The sequence below is a fragment of the Lemur catta genome, chromosome 3 (genome assembly GCF_020740605.2).
Source record: "Lemur catta isolate mLemCat1 chromosome 3, mLemCat1.pri, whole genome shotgun sequence".
In the NCBI taxonomy this organism is placed as follows: Eukaryota; Metazoa; Chordata; class Mammalia; order Primates; family Lemuridae; genus Lemur; species Lemur catta.
Window position 1 is genome coordinate 67263292 of NC_059130.1, and position 18308 is coordinate 67281599.

The 18308-nt window shown below is 35.7% G+C and overlaps 1 protein-coding gene across 1 annotated transcript in view; it reads right to left on the reverse strand.

The window, feature by feature from the left end:
* Positions 1-471: 471 nt before the first annotated feature.
* Positions 472-18308, reverse strand: part of ST6GALNAC3 (ST6 N-acetylgalactosaminide alpha-2,6-sialyltransferase 3) — a 311067-nt gene continuing 293230 nt past the window's right edge. Inside the window, exon 3 of the mRNA XM_045547723.1 lies at positions 472-948. Coding sequence (XP_045403679.1) covers positions 535-948 — 414 coding nt within the window. The 3' untranslated portion in view covers positions 472-534. The remainder of the gene's footprint in view (positions 949-18308) is intronic.

Genomic DNA, 18308 nt, shown 5'->3' on the forward strand with positions numbered 1-18308 from the left:
TTTCAATATGGTCTTCTGCTTAACAAGTTAAATTCCAAGTTATGATGTTCAAGATCACAGTGTCTATTTGCATGCAAGAAGCTATGTAATCTTATCAGAGAATCAATAGCCTGTTTTGTTTGTGGTCTCAGGTAAAATTTTGCCAGAATTTTCAGAAGAATTTAGATCCCTACATAATCCTAAAGATCCTTAACATTTCTCTGTTTTGAAACAGAAATGTGTAGACTTCCTCTTTCAGCTGAAATCCAACTTAATCAACAGCAAATGGAGCTAAACAAGAAAAGATCTAAAGATATCTTGGCGAAGTATCCAGTGTTTTTTGAAGCCTCAAGCCAATCAAAGTGGAGGTAATAGAAGGTAGTATAGGCAGGAAAAACTGGGACCTCACTGCTGGCTCGTCAAGGTTTCATAACAGCCAAAACCATATAACAATCAGTTTAAAAAATAACTGTTCATTTGATAGCTGGAAAAAGGACTCAGCAAAGATTTAGCATGAAAGATAATAAAAGACAACAAGGCTGCTTCAGAGAGGACTCACCTGTCTTTCCCAGTTTCCTTCTTAAAAACTCCATCACAGTAACTCATGCGCTTCTCTGTGGTCACATAAATTTGGGCATTCGGATAGACGTCAACAGTCTTTTTCAACATGTTGTAAACAATGCCATTGCCATCTTTCCTCATGTTGCGGAAAGGGCCCCAAATAACATAAATAGTAGTGTTTGCTTCCTTGAAAAAATAATCAGGGTTTTTTAACAAAAGAGGAACACTGGTATGGGACACAACTCGAATCATTGTCATGCGGCCAACATCTTCTTCATAACCTTTGGTGGGGGCATTGTTCATTCTCCAAATGCAGGAGGATCGATCTATCTCGTTTCCCACCTTCTGGCCAACCATCTGACCTGAGTTTGACACTATGGCACAAAGCTCACAGTCCAGTTGCAAAGGCTGAAAAACAGAAAGAAAAAGAAAGCAGGGGGAGAAATATGTAAGTTAGTAAATTCTACCTACAAGTTCCTCTGGGAAAACAAAAAGTTCAGATATTGTGTAATTGCTGAATATGGAAATACCTCTGAAGTACATATGTATACACTTATATATGTAGAAATATACATATATATAAAAATATATATCAATCCTACAGCCTCTGCTATAGGTTATCAAGTTAGGGGCATGCTTCTATTAAAAAAGTAAATATATACTGCTAAAAATAATTTTAGTTTCTATAATCCCAATGTGTTGGTTTAATATTATATGGAAAAATAGTCAATTGTTTTCCACCCTAAATGATCCATTTTTTTTATTCAGAACTGTAATTTCCAACGAAATCAGAAAATATGGAAAGATTTGATCACTGTAATGTGGTTGGTTGCTATAAAAGAAATGCAAAGGAAATATATCCAGGCATCAATTCTGTATTTTACTTATATGCATGAATGATTATGTAGCAGCTGATAAAAATATGAAAAGTTCAGCAAATGAAGAGGTTCTGGAAAAGATTTTCAGAACCCAGAACTATTTAAGACATGTCCTAGGCTAACAAAAATATTACAGAGACCCTTCAAAAATTCCCTCAAGTAACCATGTTAATTACGTTTATTCTAGATGGATGAGGAAAGACCCCTTTTCAGAACCCCGGGAAGGCATATACAGTCTCTAGAGTTGGTCTAAGCTCCCTCCTGCCTTTTTATTTAACCACAGAGATAACAAAGACTCATATGGGTAGATTCAAATCTAAATCTTCTAACTCCAAGCCCACTGTTCTTTTCATTATTCCCTGGTTTCTTTCCTCCTAAAATAACCAAATAAATTATGTTTGCTGCTTCTTTCCCATATAAAGAAATCACTCTATCTTTTAAAACAGTGTTAAATAAGCAACATGTTTTGTTGATATATATCTTTCTCATCTCCCTTCTATGAGATTCCACATTTTGTATCTGACATTTGATCCTGAATTTTTATTGTGCCTATTGGTGAGTAGCCCCTCACCCATTGGGTATTGTCCTTATTTTACTTATTATGTTGTACTTTAATTTATTGTTTAATTATGTCTGCCTACTGGACTATAAATTCTGTAAGAACAATGTCTATCTTCTTCACTTTAACCCTCTCCCCAGAAGTCCCTAGGATATATCAGCAGCTCAGTTGGTAGGACATGAAAGGAATTGGATTAAAATAATTATATTGGAAGCAAGGTACATCAAAAAACATCAACTGGATAATCATCATACAATGAATGGTGCCAGATCTTTCCTATCAGTGACAGATACTTACAGCAGTTACTGAGCACCTACAGTGTGTCAGACACAGTTCCAGGGATTAGAATCCAGCTGTGAAAATCATAAACCAAAATTCCTGTCTTCATGTAGCTGACACTCAAATTGAGGGGAGTCGAGAAAGCAATACATAAATTAGCATACTATAAAATATGTTAAATGCTGATGAGTACTAAATGGAGAAAATTGAAGCAGGGAGGGGGCCAGGAAGTATGTGTGTGTGTGTGTCTGTGTGTGTGTGTTTGTGTTGGTGGTGTGATTAGAAAAAGGCCTCACTGAGAAAGTGATATTTGAGGAAAGATGTGAATGAAGTGAAAGTGCTGGCCCTGTGGGTATTTGGGGAAAAGCATTCCTTCAGAGCAAAGGCAAAAGCCAGTGCAAATACCCTGAGGTAGGAGAGGGATAATAGGAAGAGCAATGGGCCCAGGCAGAGCCAGTGTGGAGAGCGAGTAGGCACTGAAGCCACAGACATGGCAGGGGAGAAATCACTTAGGGCCTTTGGCTTCCTGTGACGTGAGTAGCTGCTGAAGGGCTCTGGACAGAGAAGTGACTGATCTGAGTTATAGTTTAAAGCTTCGGCTACTGTGTGGAAAGCTGACTGAAAAAGATGCAAAGGCTAAAACAGCGAGTGCAGGCGAATGCTACAATCCCAGAGAGAGGATGGTGGCTGGACCATGTTGAGTAGCGAAGGAGATGGAGACGCTGCTCATGTTCTCCAACTATTCTGAAGGGAGAGCCCACAGGATAACTGCAGCTTTCTAGTCTAAGCCACTAGAAGATTGGAACTGCCTTTAACTGAGATGGGGAGAAGACTTCAGGAAGAGACGGTCAGGGGAAGAAGATCAGGAGCTCATTTCCAGACCAGTTAGATTTAAGATGCCTTCAACACAGTCTCTTGAATCAAATATTGTAACAAAGCGACTCAAACTGCCTTAAAAATCTTTCCCCCCTGATTGTTATAAGTAATGTGGGCCCATTATGGAAAACTTGAAAAATTTTAAGCAAGAATAGAAAAAATGATAAAAACTTTCCATATTCCCATTACTTGACAACACTACACATATTTTTGTCATTTTTTTCTTTCTACATGTGTTAGGTTAGACAGGTTGAGAAATGTCATTTAGACAATTTGGCAGTCTTGGTTTTTCACTTCATTTCATATCATTAACCTTTCCCATGTCAGTAAGTAGCCCTTAGAGGTAGTTTTAATGCCTGCTCAATATTCCATTGAATGGATATACCAAATTATGTATTTGCCTACTGCTGGGCATTTAGCTATTATTTGTTTTTTTTTTTCTTTCTTTCTACTATAAAAAAGTGCTTTGGTGGACATTCTTGTGCTTCCTGCTATATTTTGGATGCTAACAGTTATTATGTTACTTTAAACTAATTTCCTTGATTTAGTTTTTATTGTGCTTCTATAAAATATGCTAGACTGACAAAGGCTTCTGATTATTTGAGATGTCAAAAATAAGCATTTTGAAGACTTGATTTGCAGAACTCACAGAAGTCCATTTATGAGGTGTCTTAAAACTGCTGTCAAAGGGGCTGTCAATCACCCCTGCCACTATAAGCTTTCTGAAATAAGTTAAGCAGCAGGTGGTCCAGGACCCATGTTAAAATAAGTCCGTTCAAGGTAGGTGTGTATCTCAGGACAAATGGGGTTTTGTAGGCTGGTGCCGTAGTGAAGACTTCACCAGCGACTGACTGGAGGCTCAAGGAGACGCCTGTTGGGGTCAGGCGTTGATCTACCATTCCTCCTCTTCTTAGGAGCCTACATTCTTTCGGGCAATAAGGAATAACATACTATTCTTCCTACCAGGCGACTGTTAGCCGAGTTCTCCAAATTCACTTAGTCATGCAAATCAGTGCCTGATTTAAATTGTGTGTGTCATATGGCACACTCCAACTTATCACCAAGATGCATATGGTGCAGGGAGGTTACATTCCATCTACTGTTCCAAGAAATTGCTTCATTTTATAATACAAACATATTTGGGGTATAGCCTCCACAAATCTAAAAAATCAAAAAGAAGAAAAAAAGAAAAAGCTTTGGATGTGTTCTAATCTATAAAATGCAGCAATTTGCATTGAATTTCCTAGTCATTATAGTGAATTAGCCGGTTCTGCTGTAACAAGGCTTAATTTAACTAATAAGAATCAGCATACTGGTCTCACTTGACAATTGTAACCTCTGAAAGTGATCAATTAAGACATCACAATCTGTTTCACGACAACATATTGGGATGCCACAGCTGTGCAGATTATGAGGTCAGCAGCTAACTAACAACTTGAGGGCAAACACTAGAAAGAACAGCCTCTTGTTCATGTGGCAAATGTGTCATTGGCCAGAACACTATGAATGCAATGGCTTTGAGGGTAGATGGTGATTTTTAAATTGCCCCTTTCTTTTTTGCTATTCACTTGGCCCTATTCACCATGGCCAGAGTCTTAAGAGACTTTCATGTGTCTATACCTGTTGGTCACATTCCCATCTAGCTATCTGACTTCCTGAATAAGGTACCTGGAGACGTGGCTGAATATCAGGATTGCTCTATTTACCACTGAGTTGCAGGAGCCATTTTTAAAGTATGACAGGAGCACAGGGCTGGATGAGTGAAACATTCCTAATCATAATCAGAAGCTTCAGGTAGCACAAAGAGCTTGCTAAGGCCCAAGGGACTCATTTATACATTTGAAGGCACCTTCAAACTATAGTAAGCCATGATGAAAAGAAAGAAAAACCTAAGCACAAATGGACGGTTTGACCCAAAACTGCCCTTATCTAGTTATCTCAGTTTCTTTTATTAGCTTTATCACTACATCTTTTGATCTCAACTTTCTTTGTTACAATGCACTGCTATTTCTTGGACTCATTTATATTATTTGATTTGGGGGCCTTGCTTGAAAATTTATTCCATATGTCTCTACTCACACTGTTCTGCTTCAATAAGCAGTTACTCTTTCTTTCTACATCGAAGCCCTGGATTTTCCAAGACCTTTGTTAACATTTATCTGCCTCCATTTTGTCAAGCCCCATCTTAATTTTGAATTCTCCTTTTTAGTTGAATTATCTCTATTTGTTTCTTTTTATTAAAAACAAACTTCTCTGCTTTACATTCTCTGCCTCTTGTACATTAAAAACATCCTTGAAAAAAACCTGTACACTCAAAGCACTTTCCCTGGGTTGAGCTGTGTCTATAAACTGAGGGCAACACAAATATTCAGCCAACCCTGTCTGGGCAGCTAATTCCCTGTCAAAGAAAGCCCACAAATGTCAAACACTTCCTTTTATTTGAGGTCTAAAATATTGATTATTTTTTAATGATAACAACACTATATTTGTTTTGGGTATTTTCTCCCTCTACAAAAATATACTATCTCTATACCAACATAATTGGTTATAAACACTCAGCTTCGGAAGAGTTAAGAATGTGGTGATATCTATTGAACAACCAAATAATTTTGTGCAAGGAATATGAAGGGTAAAAATTTTAAAATTATAATCAGTGTGAGCTTAATCTTAATACAGAGCTCAGAGGTACATGGAGCAGTTTTGTGATCAACTGGGGTCAATTCCTATGCTGTTTTAGAGTCCTGAGAGACTGCCTTGAAAAACAAATCATTTCTCTGCTAAAATGAATCTTGACATTTTGCCTTCTTATAAGAAAAAAGGACTTGATTCTTGGCTAAGGAACAGGGCGAGGGTGAATGAGGGATGAAGGGAGGAAACAGTGTGAGAGAGACATGCAATTATAGAATAGTATATTTTTTGCTACACACATGATTGGATGCCTATTATGGGTGAGTCATCCTGCTCAGCACTTTATTACATTATTCCACTTAATTTTCATAATAGAGTTTTCAAGTTGCTTTGTTTTATTTCCCATTACAGAGTTAAGGAAATTGAGATAAACGTGATGACCATTGGACACTAGATATCTTTCAGGTTTAAAAAGAGGAGCATATGTTACTGTTCCTGAAATGCACTCACAGCAATATTAAGAAATGGGAGCTATTAAAAAAATACTTATTAATTTTCACTCTTCTTAATATGCACATATGCAAACATGTCAAATGTTACTCAGTATTTTATTAAAATTATTTATATTAAATCATAAATTAATGCTTTAAATATGCTGGTAGCCAAGAATTTCACCAAAATAGGACAAAGACCATCAGTTGATCAAAGGCTCCATAAGAATGCCGTGATCCACATGTGAGCGGAAGTAACCCTTCCTTCCTGGCAGTGGTACTAGCATAGCATAAGAAATTATGTGGAAATGTTTTTCTTAATATTTCCAGTTTGGAATGTGGCTGAAATTTTAGTATAAGATAAACTAATCATGACCAAATTTATTAGTTTTAAAATGGTCCTTCACATCTGCTAATTCAATTTGCTTTTAGAACTGTTTCTTTCACAACCACAGTAAGTTGTATTTCTTATTCAAGCAATAAATGATTACCATGCATGTCAGGGGCAGGGAGAATTAAGACCATGGCAGACAATGTTATTTTCGAAACTGATCTCCATGACTAAAGGGAATATGTCCCCGCTGTCCACAAGACTCCATATGGTAAATTCATGTTAGAAACCCACATGGGCCTTTTGCAAGTCCTTGCAAACCAAAGTTGACTGAGGACTGCCAAGCCAAGCCATTCTCTAACTCATGAATTGCTCTCCCCTCTGTCTTTATGGAGATCCAGGACGCTGGCTGACTGGGATACCATTCTCACACTACAGGTCATTTTGCACCATGCCTGCTTTTATTTTTATTTTATTATAAGCATAAGTATTTGACAGGCACACAAATGAAATATGTTTTTTAAAAATGCTGAAGAGTGTAAACACAGGGGCATTAATTTCCTTTGAAGGTCCTATGTTCTCTGATACTGTAAGTTGGGAGGAAAGGTGTTAAATCTTAACTCTTTGTAAAAGTCTGTGGCGTTTTACTAATTAATTGGCTTTATTTCCTTATGTTTAAACAATATATTTTATTTATGTAGACTCCAGAAATCAGTTTACCATGATGTGCCCAATTGATCCTTTTCTGGTTGGGGGAGGGGCAGGGGGGAGAGAGAGAGAGAGAGAGAGAGAGAGAGAGAGAGAGAGAGAGAGAGAGAGAGAGAGAGAGAGAGGAATGGACAAAATTAACAGGTTATTCTCTGTGACTGGCAAGTTTCACCTCTCATTGAATCAGAGTCACTTTTTCCTTTAAATTAAAGAACGCTTTTGTTTCTCTGTTCTAAATTAGCACACACACACATGCATGCACACACACATGCATGCACACACACACACACCCTGCTACCTCCACTCAGCCGATGCAACAGCTCACTCTCCTAGGCCACTGTTTCATCCTTACCAATCACCCTGGGAAAACTCCTCCTCTCTCTTCTTTGGGTATGAACCTGACAAATTGCCCTGTCCTTTCTGAATGATATATTGGGACAACTGCCAAGAACTTTACATTTTAATCAGTAAGAAGAATGAAATATTTAATCTTTCCCTTTTTTTTCCTCTCTGAATAAGCTTATAGACAATAGAATAGATAATTAAAATCTGTGAAATAAAACTTGCAAAACAGTGGTTTCCCCAGCAAAAAGGAACAGCCATGTACGAAAGGTCACCTGTCAACTAGTTCTAGTTATTAAATCTCTACATTTATCACTAAGGTGGCTCTATGGAAAACGAAGGTCAAGACATTAAATTATGAAACAGTCAGTATTAGAAAAGGTCACCAAAAATTCAAGTAAAATTTAACCAATCCGGCTAATTCTATATCCTAGACACAAGCAGAAAAAGCCAGGTTTTTGAAACACAGTATTGGATAGCTCTAATCTATCTCCCATACATACTTTAGTCCCATACAGAAAATGAATTTTCATTTGATGTCTTAGAGTCTAAAATGAATCTTGCTCATCTCCAATAGAAACAGGAGCTTCAATAAGTATATCAGAACTAAAATTATGTTTGAATTGAACCAGCCTAAATTATTAAAAACATTGTTTTACGCTACTCTAATGGTTGCTTTCATTCCAACCATAAGAATGCAATTTAAAAAATTGGAGATGGGATACTCATGGCACCTTAAATACTTTACAGAATAATTAGCAACTCACCACTCACTAATTTACTACTTTAATGTTGAAACAAAAGAGATCTTTGCTTTTCATTATCCAATTTGAATGAATTTGAACAAAGCAGGTTGAACAAAGCTCCAGAGACACACTCTTCAGTTTACTGTCATTTATTCCTCTACTCTTCCTAAATGTCTTTAGAGTTTTAGCTTTAGAGGATTCAACATGTATAATGACGCCATTGGGGAATAGATTTTGCCTTTATTCTCCTTGATGTTCTTTTTGAGGTCTTTTAAGTGAAAGGTACAAAAGAGGCATTAACAATCTGGCATTGTTTTTATTGCTTGACAAAGAAAAAAATGTATTTTAATTTTTCCCGTGTTTCAGGAATGATTAAGCAAGCTGTTTTCATCTATACTGAGTCACTTTCAGCAGACCTCTAACTGTGAGCAAAGAATTATGATGACTGTATTAGAGAGAAATCAACACAGTTCAGCCAAGCCAACCTGTAAATGTACTTCTTTGCCCCTCCCCAACCCAGTATCTTCCAGTTAATGCAGTTCTCAAAAGCAATATGTATAAATCACACAGCACCCAAAAGACAGATTTGATAACCCATGGTTTAGCTCCAACTCTCTTTAGATTTGGGATATGGCATTTACTTTGGTTCCTACCTGGTGACATTAAATCCAAACATAAAACTTAATATGCAGGTTCATAAAAATGTTAATGTCAAGAAATAATTCTTCAACAGGCAACATAAAGCTATGTTTCTCAGTTGCCACAGATGATGTGTTTCCTTTATTTGTAGGTTCCTTAAGGGAATGGATCTGTGTAATCATGTAGGTGTGCCAAAGGAAAGCAGCTTGCTCTCTCTACACTGGAAGGCCAAAAACAGTCTTCTCAAACTGAGAAAGAGTTTTCCTCCTATGAACTTGAATAATAGAAATAATTCATATTCCACTATCACTATTAGGTTATAGTAAACTTTGGCTAATTTTATGGCCAACTGATTTCTGTATTATATTTATCTCCTTTCAGGAAGATGATCTTAGAATGTATTGCTAACATACCAGCCAGGAATACCATGTAAAGAAAGTAAGAAAACTGATTCATGTTATGGTATTAGTATCATAATACATCACTCAACTAGGGACAAGGATCTCAACTGGTTGCACATTACAAAGGCTAGGAGAGCTTTTAAAAATGGCAACATCTGAACTTCACCTCTGACCAAATGAAACAGAAGACTTTTAAGGATGATACCTATACGTTACGATTTTTTTAAAGTTCTGCACATGATTCCAATGAGCATCTAGGTTTGAGGGACATTGTCCTTGAGGAATTAGCAATGATAAAAGAGGAGACCACAATGTCTGATAAAAGGGATGAAAAACAAAATGGTGACCTTGGATCTCCGAGGAAGATGTTGAGGGTAGGAAATCCTTCCAGTTACCTTTTAAACACTATCAGATTAGTGAACAGCACTTACACCTGGAATCAGTCCTAGTAGTCAGACATTTTAAAGAGCAAATGGAGAAGGTAATAGAAGTTTGCATATAGTGCCAACTATGAGAATATTTACTTCCCACAAAGTTATTGTTAATTATATAGCAGTGGAGATTTTTTTTAATGATCTAGGTAGAATTTGCTTTGGAAGCAAAGAAAATCTTGCTGTCTTACAAATTCTCTTAATCATGATGTGGAATTCCTACCAGCTTGTAAGGCTGGTGGTAACTTGAACATTCATTGACATTCATTTAATACAGGGTTTTAAAAAATAATTTTGTTTTGTTTTCTGGGCTGGAGGATGCTTTAGTGTGTTCGTAGTTTGAGAGGAAGGAGTTGGTAGACATGGAATTATTGAGCACATAAGAGAAGGGCCCACTGATAGAGTGAGAACACATGGAAGGAAGACAAAACAATAATTTAGGAGTATAGTTGGATTGACAGCCTTTGGAAAGATACAGATATTCTTTTTCTGAAACAGGAAAAAAGAACTAAGAAGGAGAGGAGAAACAGATGATTTTATGAGAAAGAACTGCAATTAGAGTTCACTCTAGATTCCATTATATTTCTATAAAGCAAGTAAGGGTTAATAATAGAGAGACAGGGTACTTAGAGGTAAGGTTAATGGGCTTCAGAAAAAGGATGAACTTTTGAGAAAGAATATCTAAGAGAGATGAGAGTAAAAAAGATTGCCAATAGGGTGGGCATGGTAGCTCACACCTGTAATCCTAGCACTCTGAGAGGCTGAGGTGGGAGGATCGCTCGAGGTCAGGAGATCAAGACCAGCCTAAGCAAGAGTGAGACCCCATCTCTACTAAAAAATAGAAAGAAATTTGGCCAGGCAACTGAAAATATAAAAAATTAGCTGTGCATGGTGGCACATGCCTGTAGTACCAGCTACTCGGGAAGTTGAGGCAGAAGGATTGCTTGAGCCAGGAGTCTGAGCTTGCTGTGAGCTAGGCTGATGCCATGGCACTCTAGCCTGGGCAACACAGTGAGACTCTGTCTCAAATAAATAAAGATTGCCAATAATGTCTTAGCTGGAATCTAGAAACTATAGATGTATGATGAACCTGCTATAAGGTTACGTATTCTTTCCAATAAAGTTCAGAAACACAGAGGCAGGAATGAAGAAAGAAGCTAGCCAGCTTGATCCAGGGCTGAAGATGAGTAGTGTACTGAAAGTCTGAAGTTGAGACATAATCATGGACACTAGTAAATATGAATTTCAAGCTGAAAGTGGAAGAAAATGGTGGCAAAATGAGTAAATGGAAGAGGTAAGAAAACATGAAAGTCTTAGTAGGGATATGTACATTCTTTGGAGACAAGGAGAGATATGTTTATATTATAAATACTAAGACTAGTTTTATTTTAGGAATAAGGAGAAAAACACGGTTTGCATAGGCCTTGAGTTAAAGGCCTATGATTCCAACTGGGACAGGTTTCAGGAAGGAAGCTGTAGTATAAGTTATTCCTTCTAGTTTCAAAATGAAAACCCAATGTACGGAGGATATTCAACTTCATTACTGTCTGAAAGTAGTATCATGAGAACATCTGCTTCAATAATGTTAACTTACAAAATTGAGACCAACTTTTCCATGGAAGATAATTCAAACAGTTGAAAAAAATATAAAAAGTCATATCCTCAAAACCATCGAAGACCTAACAAGATGATGAGGAATTTACAGCCAGGAGAAGATTGGAACTCACTAACACCATAGGCTACTGTTGCCACAGGCGCATTAATGCTTCTGGAAGAAGTAGCTGAGCTCTGCTTCTGGTAGCCTCTTGGGCCTAGGAGGACAGAAATCAGAATCCAGAGCTCAACAACAATAAACAAATATCCACTTTAAACTAGCCTTCCTAGATGTATTCTAACAACAAGTCTGAACTGGAAATTCTTGCAAAGTCTTGCAAACTCTGTCATTCTATTTTATGCAATTGGTTGTCTCTGAAAACTTCAATTTTGAAATTATATTATGTAGTCCTAAACTTCTAATGACTTTAGGCACCTAGAACAAACAAAGAAAAATCATCTCTGGAGAAAGAATTTTATCCTAGACCTCAGATTATTATTACAAACAAATTTTTAAATACCATGCCCAATACACTATTTTAAAAACAGGTATATGAAGAGACAAAACACTATTAGAGAAAAACCAACAAAAGCATTCACATAAGAGCTCCACGTATGAAATTATAGGACACAGACTAAAACATTACATTCACTATGTGTTCACTGTGTTCAAGGAGATAAAATTCAAGTGAAAAGTTTGGCAGGGAAATAAAAACTATAAAAAGTGATGGAGCAGATGTGTAACAATGTCACTTAGAAGTTCTAGAACTGATAAATTTAATACATGAAATGAAGAACCCAATAAATGGATTTAACAGCAAATTAAATAAAGCTAAAGAAAGAATTAATGAACAAGAAGATAGAAACAAATGTTTAGGATGAAGTCAGAGATTAAGAAAAAATAGGGTAAGAGTCCCAGAGAAAATGATGAGAAGGCCTAACATAAATTTATTTGAAATTTCCGAGGGAAAAGAGATATATAATGGATAGAGGACAATGGCTGAGAATTTTCCAGAATTTATGAAAATCCACAAAATCAAAAGGTTCAATTACTCCCAGTCAAAATAAATCAGTGTCTAAACATATCACAGTGAAGCTTCATAAAAACAAAAACAAAGAGAAAGTTTTAGAATTAAAATTACCATAAAATAGCATATAACTTGAGAAGAGGTATGGAGTTAAAGTATTTTAAGGTTCTTACATTGTCATGGGAACAGAGTAAATGTACTTAATAACATTATACTTTCATAAGCCTAGGGCAGCAGTTCTCAAACTGTTGGTCTCCAGTTCCATTATTTTCTTGAAGTGACAGGCTAACTTCATTCATTTTTAGAAAATGTCTGCCAAATACTTAAATTTGAATATTCATAGTTTGTGTGTTGGCTGGCATTTCAAGTAAAAATGGTGTTCAGTAAACTTGCAACTCATAAAATTTTTCAAATTAAAAAATTGGCAAGAAAAATAAATCAATGTAATTTACAATATTAACAGTGAAATCATAATATGATCAGCTCAAAAGTAAAATCATATGATCATCTCAATAGATGTGGTAAAAGAATTTGATAAAATTAAGTGTTGACCAATAATTAAATTATTATTGTTAGTTGAGGGAAAATAACAAGGAACTTCCTTAATCTGATAAAATGTTTCTACAAAACAAAAATTCTATCGCAAATATTGTACTTAATGTTAAAATGTTGAAAGTTATCCCTTTGAAATTGGGAATAAAACAATACTTTCAACTATCACCCTTGCTATTCAATACTATGCTGAGGTCCTAAAAACAAAATAAGAACTGGAAAAGAAGCAGCAAAAACGCAATTATTCACAGATGATATCATGGTATAAAAAATTCACATATAATTTGTATTAGAGTTAGCGGGATTGCTAGATACAACTCAGAATGCAAATAAATTGATTTCAGTATAGCAAAAACAATGAAAATTTGAGAAAGAATATCATTTATAACTGCATCAAAATATAAAATACCTAGGTCTAAAATCTCATAAAAGATGTACAAGACTGTGGAGAAAATAACAAAACTTTACTGAGAAGCATTAAAAAAGATCTACAATAATGGAGAGATTAACATGTACATGGAATAGAAAACTCAGTAATATAAAGATGTAAATTCTCCACAAACCGATCTATACATGCAAGGTAATTTGAACCAAAATCCCCAAATACCACAAGATTACTTCCATGGAACTTTGCAAACTGGAAATGCAAAGGGTCAAATAAGCTAAAACACCCTTGATGAAGAGGAACAAGATGGTGTGGTCACAAGGACAGACAAAATAGATCCAAGAAACATAATGAAGAGCCCAAATAATTTGTGACAAAGACACCAAGCAGAGTAATGGGGGGGAAATCAGTCTTTTTAAAAAGTAGAATTGGAATAACTGGGTAACCTCATGGAAAACAGTAAATCTAGACCCTTACTTATACACAAAATTCAGTTTCAGGCAAATTGGAAACCTGTATCTGAAAGACAATACATAATACCTTAAGAAAATATAAGAAAACAATTTTATAATATCAGGGTATGAAAAAATTTTCTTAAACAAGATACAAAGGCACTAACAGTAGAGAAAAATATTGATAAAAGGGACTATATGAAATATAAGAATGACTGTCCTTCAAAAGACATTAAGAGGGGCAGAACGTGAGGAAGGAGAAGATATATGCTAGAAAGGGTTAATATACAAAATATATAACAAATCTCTACAAATAGATAATAAAAGGCAGCCAAAACATTAGAAAAATGGGCAAAAGATTCAGTCATTGCATAAAGAGGAAATTCAAATGGCAAATAAGCATAAGAAAAGGTGCTTATCATTAGTAACCCAGAAAATGCAAATTAAAATAATGAGATATTTCTGCACATTTACTAGCTTGCCTGAAAATAAAATGTCTGACAACAACAAGTGTTAAAAAGAATGTATAGCAACTGGAGTTACAGGCAACAGCCAGTGGGATTGTAAACTTTACACTGACGCTTTAGAATACTGTGGCATTACCTTGTATATCTAAATATATGTCCTATGACCCAGAAATTCTACTTCCTGCTATGGTTCCTATAAAAATGCATTCTTTCCTGTATCAGTTTTCATGTACAAGAATATGTTCAGCAGCATTGTTTATAACACCCTCAAACTGCAAACACAAATTTTTGTCAATATACTTGTGCAAGGGAATACTATCCACCATTGAAGACAAACAAACAACATGGATAAATCTTAAAAATGTTATGTTCAGCCAAAGCCAGATACAATGGAGCATATAGTAGAAGATTTGATTTATATGACACCAGGGAAGCTAAGAGTAGAATATTTTCTTCACATGATAAAGAATATCATTCTGAAACCAAAACAAACATCGCAATTAACAGGGCCCCACCTGAACAGCACTGTTTTATAAGGTGTTAGCAAATATTCTTCAAAAACAATGTTTCATGGTCAAATATGTTTGGAAAAGTCACATACTTTCTCCATCTCTAGGAGATTGTCAATGCATATTAATAGTAAAGGCTATAAAAGAATATTCACTAAAGAAATTGGTCTCATTTTGGTTAATTCAGGGTTCCAGAAAATTATCTAGAGGACTTGCTTTTTTTTTTGTAGGAAATCAATTGGAATCTTATGGAATAATGGTTTGGAACATAATCTGGAAACTCTTAACCAGAAATATTCTTACTAAGACTGGGAACAAGACAAGAATGCCCACTAATATTTATTTTATATTGTTCTGGAAGTTCTACTTAATGTTATAACACAAGCGCAGAGGAGAGGGGGAAGGGAGGTAGTAATATTGGAACAGGGAAGAAAAAAAAATCATCATTATTTATAGATGATATTATAGTAATCCTTGCAATCACAACAAACCAGAGAGAAACTATTAGAACTAATAGGAGAATTAAAAATGGTAACCAGCTATGGTGTGGATATACAAAATCACCAGTAGTACCTCAGCAAAAAGCGGAACTACAATAGAAAGAAATCTAATTGTGCAATAACAAACAAAATGCAAATACTTAGGAAAAATTTGAGTAAGAAATGTGAAAATGCTCTAAGAAAAATAAGTACCTTACATAAGAACAGGTTGCAATAGGCTGTCAGTATAAATATTTAAATATAAGTGGTTTTTAAGAAAAAAATTTAATTTCTACACCCAAACTAGCTGCTTGATTAAGTTTGTTTCAGCTCTAACATCTTGTGATCTTTACTATTAGAAGAGCTAAATGCTTTGAATTATAGGAATCAGATATTAAGATTTAAATATAATATTTATATTTGCTTTGGAGTCTTTCATTTCTTTACTGCTATGGTAATTACAGTTTGAAATCCCTTTCTTGTTTAAATAATTATTTTTAAACTACTTTAAATCTTCTTCTTGATATTATGGGTTATTGACCCAGTAAATGAAATTACTGAGCTCACAGTATTTTTAATGCTTTAATGAAGTGGCATTCTAAAATGCTCAGCCCCTGTGACCATGTAAAGCATAGCAATTAGCTAAGACTGAAAATTACCACCCTTCCAATACTCACAACTGCAGAAACCAGACAACCTAAAGGCCCCACTCAGAGTTTAGAAGAACAAAAGATTGAACCAAAATGCTATATTGACTACGATGATACATACTCACTACAATTTGTAAGAGCCTGTTTCAGGCTTACGAAACTTTCTTAGTATCTTCTCCAGTATTTATGGAACTCAAATTTGTGACTTTCCATTTTGCAATTTTGATAAAGAGCAATAGTGGTAAAAAAGAACAAATTTCAATAAATTTAGTTTCAAGGATATAATTGGCGTTTATTAGTGATTCATAAATCCAGCAGCATGCCATCTACAAAACAGAAAGGTGCTCCAATGAGCTGAGCAGAGAAGGGTGGGCTTGACAGGTAGAAAAAGGTAGAAAGCAGAAACAAAGAACAAAAAGAGACTGGTAGAGTTCCCTACTTTCCTTGTAGGGTTAAAGCAGAGGGGACTGCCTTATCATGTTGGCTCTGGTTGACTGGGCTCCTTTCAATGAGGTGCTGTGAAACTCCTGTTTTTTGGAAAACTGGCTCATTTCTAAGCGCAGTTTGGTTACATGATGTTCAGCATGAGCGACTGCATTCTGGCCCGGTCTGGTCTCTTGGGGCCTAGTGTAGGAGCCTAGTAGTCCAAAACAATGGCCTCTCATAAATTTTATGGAACTTGAATTTATGACTCTCCATGGGATAATTTCAATAAAGAGCAATAATGGCATCTCTTAAGCACTGAATATTGTAGCAACTGCACGTTTCAAAGATGAAAAAAAAAGAATCCCTCAAGTTAAATCAGATCAATTGCCATAAAATGTTAAAGCAAAGCCAATCCAAAGTGTAAACAAACCTTTATTTTGTTTCATTTCACAAAATAGGTTTACTGACCTGCAAGCACCACCCATGAAAAGAAATGGAAGAGAAGTTCTGAACCTCGCCAGTCTTTGGCCTTGTGTTGTGGTGGAGACAGAGATTGTCATCACAGATCTCCTGCCTCACTTTGGGCTCCTACCTATAGCCACATTATCTGAAACACAGAGCCTAATGAATAAGCTAATGAGTTATGCTCAATACATTATTGATAAGCCTGACCATAAAAATAAATAACTTTTCAATACCATTATCATTCACTTGGGGAAGTCTGGGAGGGTAGGCAGTAAAAAGCCAAATAGTTTTTTTAGGAAAAAGTTCTAATTTTTATTAAAACATTTTCATGTGTGTTTTTAACAACTATAAGCAAACAAGTGCTTGCCTTGTAATAATAGCAATACACTACCTATTACTAATAACTATCACTAATTTTCAAGCACAGAGCTTTAGACATAGCATAGATAACATCTCAAAAACTGGAACTTCAACTAAATGTTACTTCTTATTAGAGAGGACAAGAAGTTTTTCATACGGTAGCCATATCATTTTTTGATGGCAAAAGCCCATATTTGTCCATAAACCATATGCGTCAATATGGATTAAACAATAAAGACATAATTTAAAATAAAGGCAATTAGCACCAGGACCTTGAAAGTTTAATATGAAAGAAATATGCAATTGTATAATTTCAATTACAAGCTTCAACATTTCATCATACTCTAGTTCCATCTCATCTCAAATGATTTAAAGTGTTTTAAGAAAATTATAACAGAATCAGTTTCTAGCAGTATAGTCGAATAAAAATAAGCATTGTCTCTGTCATCAGACTTGGGTTCAATTCCACTCTGCTACTTCGTAGCTGCATGCTTTTGCAGGGATTTCTCAACTTCTGGAGACTGTTTCTTAACTTCTGCAACCCATTTATTAGCTATCCAAGAGCAGTCTCTGTATTGGCCCCATGGCAACCCTGAGTAAAATTCAACACTACTACTCATCCCCCACAAAAGGAAAGCCACCCCACAGAGCATCAGGGAACAATGTCAACTTTGCTGAAGATGCCCTGGAGACCTGCAAGAGGCCCCTCCCCTCTTGGATCTTTATTTCTTCCAAGTCACACATCCTACACTCTATTTCTCTCCATTTCTTTATAAAGTACTGTATTTATCTCTCCTAGTTCCTCCAAGCGTCTATCCTCACAACTATTACTTACTCGGCACGCTAAAGACCCTCTAGTTACCAGTATCCTTCTTCTTAAGAGATAGCAGAAATTTATCAATAACAAGTCATGTGGTTAAATAAATAAAAGTACACATGCATACATTTTACATGGGGAAATAAGGCCTTTTTATTTCCTCCATTGTATCATGGGAGGATTCCCTTCAGGACTTGTAAAATCATTCTGTTCTGGTTTTAGCTCTTTGTTATTTTTCTTAGAAGATGCTAGTAATAAAGTTAAATGTGTTTCAGA